Source organism: Rhododendron vialii, chromosome 7a (assembly GCF_030253575.1).
Source record: "Rhododendron vialii isolate Sample 1 chromosome 7a, ASM3025357v1".
Lineage (NCBI taxonomy): Eukaryota > Viridiplantae > Streptophyta > Magnoliopsida > Ericales > Ericaceae > Rhododendron > Rhododendron vialii.
Window position 1 is genome coordinate 5,818,324 of NC_080563.1, and position 5,704 is coordinate 5,824,027.

The 5,704-nt window shown below is 38.8% G+C and overlaps 1 protein-coding gene across 1 annotated transcript; it reads right to left on the minus strand.

The window, feature by feature from the left end:
* Positions 1 to 4,163: 4,163 nt before the first annotated feature.
* Positions 4,164 to 5,418, minus strand: LOC131334248 (non-specific lipid transfer protein GPI-anchored 14-like). Its single transcript, XM_058369179.1, has 3 exons — positions 4,962 to 5,418; positions 4,460 to 4,567; positions 4,164 to 4,370 (listed from the first exon to the last, which is right to left on the minus strand). Exons 1-3 carry the CDS (start codon positions 5,305 to 5,307, stop codon positions 4,210 to 4,212), a joined length of 615 nt encoding a protein of 204 aa, XP_058225162.1. The 5' UTR covers positions 5,308 to 5,418; the 3' UTR covers positions 4,164 to 4,209.
* Positions 5,419 to 5,704: the final 286 nt, after the last annotated feature.

Below are 5,704 nucleotides of genomic sequence, written 5' to 3' on the forward strand. Positions count from 1 at the left end.
AAATGTGGGCCTGGGCTGAGATCGTCTGCTCTGTCCGTATGTCACCCGGTTGACATTTGTGTCTGAACCTTGGGAATTACTCCATGTGAAAAGATTTTAGGAGTAGTATTTAGTACTCCTACTTGTTAGGGTTAGTGGGTCCATTTCGTTCAGCCGATCATAACTAACGGTCAATGATGCATACGGCAGGCACACCAAAACAAAATAGAAGGGAAGATGGTCTTAATTGTCCTAATTATTACTCGGGAAATTTATATAAATGATCTTTCTAATTTTATTCGAATCTTATTTTCTGTCTTTATTGACCAAACAAAAACATATTGGTCCTTTCAATTAGCGAAATGTATCTCACAGTTATTTGTCTGTTCATTTTTTTTCCATTTTTCTTGTGACTTAAATGTATGATTTACACAAATACTACACCATATTGTGGTCACGAATATGATCTAAAACATCTAATTACTTTGGTGAGTGTTGTAGGAAAAAAATATCATATAGAACCATAAAAATACACGGGCCGGGGGTACAGAGGAATATATTTAGCCCTGCGAAGGGATTATGTGGAGAAATAAATTCAAGATAAGGAACTCCAAGTACATACCTGTTAAACTTACAATTACATAATATACTGATCATGACTTGTTATCTTCTTCTTTTTTAATTAAGGAACAGTTATCATATACTAGTGTCGAGGGGGTAGTCGCATTGGTTAACTAACTTGCCATGGAGGTCGCAGTCTCGCAGGGTCAATTCCCCTTGGCAGGGATTTGTCCTTAGGGCCATCTCACCTCACGCAAATGTGTGAAAAAGGCTGCGAAAGGGACCGGAAAGATTAGTCTGGTCGCCAATCTTCATTACTAAATAAATACACTAATGAATTTTTATTGAATTCCTATAAGAGAGGAAAGTTGAGAGTCCATCCTCGGACACCATTCAACAATTGCCGCCAACTTTATCAGTATTTTTGGGCTTTAAATGAATTATGAACATCACCAATTTTGACCGCATGTATTCACATACAAGACCACCACCGCTTTGTGCATCACCATCCAAATGAAAGTGATCGGGACATTTTTTTTTTGTTATCCAAATCATTCGCATTTTAAACCATTATTTTTTTTGTTATTTGCATAAAAAATCAAGTTGTTTGGATACCCCAAGTGCGTAATCTATAAGTAAAAACTAACATTATTTACAGAACCGGGGTTGGCCCATGCCACTCCCCCCTCTACTTAGCTCCGCCCATGCATAATACCATCGGCCCAACTCCTTAGGATTATCAAGTTCAAAATCAACTGACGCGTTATATTTTTTTAACCATAGTTCGGTTGAATTTATGACCAAATGCGAGAGAGCGAGTATGGGCGTGAAAATGTTTTTCAAAAACCTCTCAAACAACTACAATTCTTGAGTGCAAAGATTAAGAGCGCGAGTGTAGAACAAGAATTGAAAGCGCGAGCGAAGACCATTTTAAAAAAGTATGTGAATAAGATCACCACGGGTTGCTTGGGTTTACCCGTATTTCGAATCCCATTCCCTGTTATTCCAGTAAAGTGGTGCAGATAGAATTCGAAGATTATTTGAAAAAAGGGGGAAAAAGAGAGAACAAGAGTGAAAATGCAGTGGCTTTTGTGACCAAAATAAGGTTGCGAAGTCTCTCAATTACCAAGCATTTCGAACTTTGGAGCTACTAAAGGTTTGTTCGGTTGTTAATTTTGTAGATCAATATTAGTTGAGATGCGCGTAAGGTAACCCGGATCTATGGCCATAAATTCAACCGAACTATGGTTAAAAAAATATAACGCGTCAGTTGATTTTGAACTTGATAATCCTAAGGAGTTGGGCCGATGGTATTATGCATGGGCGGAGCTAAGTAGAGGGGGGAGTGGCATGGGCCAACCCCGGTTCTGTAAATAATGTTAGTTTTTACTTATAGATTACGCACTTGGGGTATCCAAACAACTTGATTTTTCATGCAAATAACAAAAAAAATAATGGTTTAAAATGCGAATGATTTGGATAACAAAAAAAAAATGTCCCGATCACTTTCATTTTAAAACCACAGGAGAATTAAATCAAGTCTTTATTTGTTACTCCCTTTGTCTCATAATATTTGTCCGGTCCGCAAAACGGAGACGTAAAAATAATACTATTTTTGTAAGAAAAGTTGAAAAAAAATTCAACAATTTACTAGATCTCGACGAGTTCTTTTAACTTATGAAAAAAATTTAAATTTTTTCTCGAAAGAGATGCATTATTTTATAGTTCTCGTTTCGTGAACCAGACAAATATTATGGGACGGAGGGAGTATAACAAAAAAACAAATATAAATATATTGTATTCAACCTTTCTCAACACATTTTTATGAACAAATATTTAACAGTACAAGTTGAGCCTTATTAACCAGCGGCACCCCGGATTATAAATCATGGCTCGGCCACTGGTACTATGGCAATGAATCTGAGACTTGAAAATTTTGTTCCCTATTAGTAAGTCTTAGGCTCGAAACTTTCAAAGCCCTATCAACTCGCGGGGACAGTTCATATGGAATTTCGCTACAGCCCGTTAATTGAGGAGCGATGGAGGACTCTCACATGTTGAAAGGAACAAAAAATATCTTTGAACTTTCTCTTGGAATCTAACCTGCGAAGTCTCTTTACCCCATACCTTCACGGGTCACCTTGTCCATACAGTCCCTATCTAGAAATTGTCTGGTCAGGAAAAAGACAACATCCACATTCATTTCAGATTGGAGAAGAGTACTCTACCCACAAAATCCATTTTCAAGAAGGGAATAAAAATCCAGGTCTATTATTGGTAATAATTTGTTTTTAATACGGATCGTTCATAATATTTTTTAACAAACGAAATTGAGCTCTTTAATAATTTATTCACGGAGCTCTAGCCTCTATGAATAACTTGTTCTCTTTCAAGCCAAATGATGCTATCACCATAAAGTACTCGGTAATTGGAATTTTGGGCGGTGTATGGGCATCAAATCAAAGAGAAAAAGCTGGACTATCTGTTTGGCCCTTTTAGGGGGGTTGTGTGTTTGATGGTCATAGGTGTCTAGGTCAGATTACGCTCATCTCAATTAATTCACTTTCAGTCTGGTTAAAGACATGTCATCTACGAAGAGATTAGAGAATTCAAAAAAAATTACTTTGTTATGGCATGACCCTAAGAATTAATCAAACCTTGGTTAAACATGTAGGAAGTAAACCCACCAATGTACTGAACTAACCCTTGGGTTTCGATTGGGAACTTTTGGCCCAGGGAGAGAGAGAGAGAGAGAGAGATAAGAGGCAACGTCGAACAAAAATCAGTGTCATATTTAAGATGCATGCCTAGTGCTCACACAAACAAAGAAATAACACAGGACTTCATTTTATATATATATATATATATATAGATTCAATCAGGTAAGGACCTCCCATTTTCCGATCGAATTTCGATGATCCGAGCCGCTCAATGTGTTTAGAACGTGATTTTAAGGGTACTTGTAAGAAATCGGCAAAAAAAATGACCGGGAAGGGATTTATCCGAGCAGTTTTTGTTTGTTTTTTATCGAACGGTTCAAATAAAAACTGTTCGAATGAAGTCCTTCCTAATATTTTTTTTTGCTGATTTCTCACGAGTACCCTTAAAATCACGTTCTGAACACATTGAGCGGCTCGGATCATCGAAATTCGATCGGGAAAAGGGAGAAAAAGGGAAGCCCTTACCTTAATTAGGTAAGGGCGCCCTTACCTGAAGGGGACTGTATATATATATATATATATATATATATCACAAATTATCAAGTGAGGGATCCCTCATTTTTTTAAAATGAGGGACTTTCATTTCCCGATCAAATTTTGAAAATCCGAACCGTTCAATGTGTGCAGAACGTGATTTTAAGGGTCCTCGTGAGAAATCAGCAAAAAAAATGACCGGGAAGGGCTTCATCCAAGCAGTTTTTTTTGAACCGTTCAATGAAAACTGCTCGGATGAAGCCCTTCCCGGTCATTTTTTTTGCTGATTTCTCGTGGGGACCCTTAAAATCACGTTCTAATCACTTTGAGCGGCTCGGATCATCGAAATTCAATCGGGAAGGGGAGTCCCGCATTTTAAAAAAATGCGGGATCCCTTACCGGAACCCGACTGATATATATATATATATATATATATATAACATATATATATAACTGAATGAGCTCTTTTTAAGTCCTATACTATGAACCAGTGTGAAGTGATTAGAAGCCACGTTAAGAGCCCACCAGCTATGACAGCTTCCAATCCGAGCCATCTCTTCCCACTCCAAGAATGGCCATCGCTCTTTTCTTGGACACCTGTTCCACTGCTGCTACCACTTGTGGCATTGGCTTTAGCTGTTCCAACAAACGCAAATACTACTATCACACACGGGTAGGTATGAAATCAAAACACCTTATTTTTTTGAAAGAGTTGTTTGGATTACCACTAGGAACAGGGCTGCTGGCTGGGGTACTGACGCTGTCATTCGAGGAATGGCCGAATTGATTGAAGACCTGAGCTTCTGGTGAATTAGGATCCATGTGGAGAAGAGCTGCACCAATTTCAACAACCCACATCAACATTTTAGATGACTTTGTTCAACTATTAGATGGTTTTTTTTTTTTGGTTATAGCCTTATAGTAGTAACCAAAAACAAGATGCATAACCGCTACGAGCCCTTTATGCATATCGGATACAACGCTTGCTTATTTGACATGACGTTTGCTCAAGTCTCAATTTTATAGTATTCTGTAACGACCTTGTAAAGTGGCTACCGACATGGCTCAAAAACTCAAGCCCAAGTTCCATATTAGTCTAAGTTGTGGCCCGCATCACGCTAACTCCACATCCACTCAATAGTCCCATACACCCCATTTTCAAATATTTTCCTGAAAAAAATTCGATATACGCAACGATTATGGTAACTTTAAGAGTAGAAGACATACCAGGGCATAGGGAGACATTGGCAGGGGCATTGCAAATAGCAGGTAGCCCTAAAGCAAGAGTGACATTAATGGTAAGCCCAAGTTCTGGATCATTTCTGTCTCTGATAATCACACACAAACACTTCTTGTTGGTCTTGAGGACCTGCTTGAGACCACTGCAGCAATCTGGCGTTGGAGCCTTGGCGGTTCCACCAACGTAAGGCAGACACGTGGAGAGCCCCACCAACTGCTCTGTGCACTCCTCTCTGTCCTTGGCTGCATCCGAGTTTGCACAAGAAAACATCATGGAGAATACTAGAAAGATGATGGGAAGCCCCCTCAACATCGTGATGAAATGCTCATCCATTTTGGGAGTTGTGAGGTAGAGAAAGGTGTGAATTGGGGTTAGGGGCTAGGGTTTTATCATTTATGCCCGATGAGTTCTTGGCAATTTAAAGGACAAAAGGGGAACCATAAGGGGTTTAGCCGGGTGGGTATTAAGCCCCGTTTCGTTAACATTCTTATTGCGATTAAGTACTCATAACCATAAGGGATTAAGAGTATTTATTTTTCGTTTTACGAGACATGTAATTTTCTCATAGCACATTACCTTTAATTCAAACATTAGCAGAACGTCATGTTATTAAAAAACAAAAACAAAATGGAAGATGGGGTGGGGGAGGGGGGATGAACCATATGATTACAAGTTGGCTCAGATTAGTGGAGGGTGGACCATGTACATGAGTGGGTAATGTGGGATATTA

What these genes read in the sequence shown, in the direction of transcription:
- LOC131334248 (XM_058369179.1), bottom strand. Translation starts at nt 5,307, where the DNA reads ATGGATGAGCATTTCATCACGATGTTGAGGGGGCTTCCCATCATCTTT. An exon ending in CAATGTCTCCCTATGCCCTG is followed by an intron (nt 4,568 to 4,961) that starts GTATGTCTTCTA and finishes AAATTGGTGCAG; the next exon opens with CTCTTCTCCACATGGATCCT. An exon ending in CAGCAGCCCTGTTCCTAGTG is followed by an intron (nt 4,371 to 4,459) that starts GTAATCCAAACA and finishes TTGTTGGAACAG; the next exon opens with CTAAAGCCAATGCCACAAGT.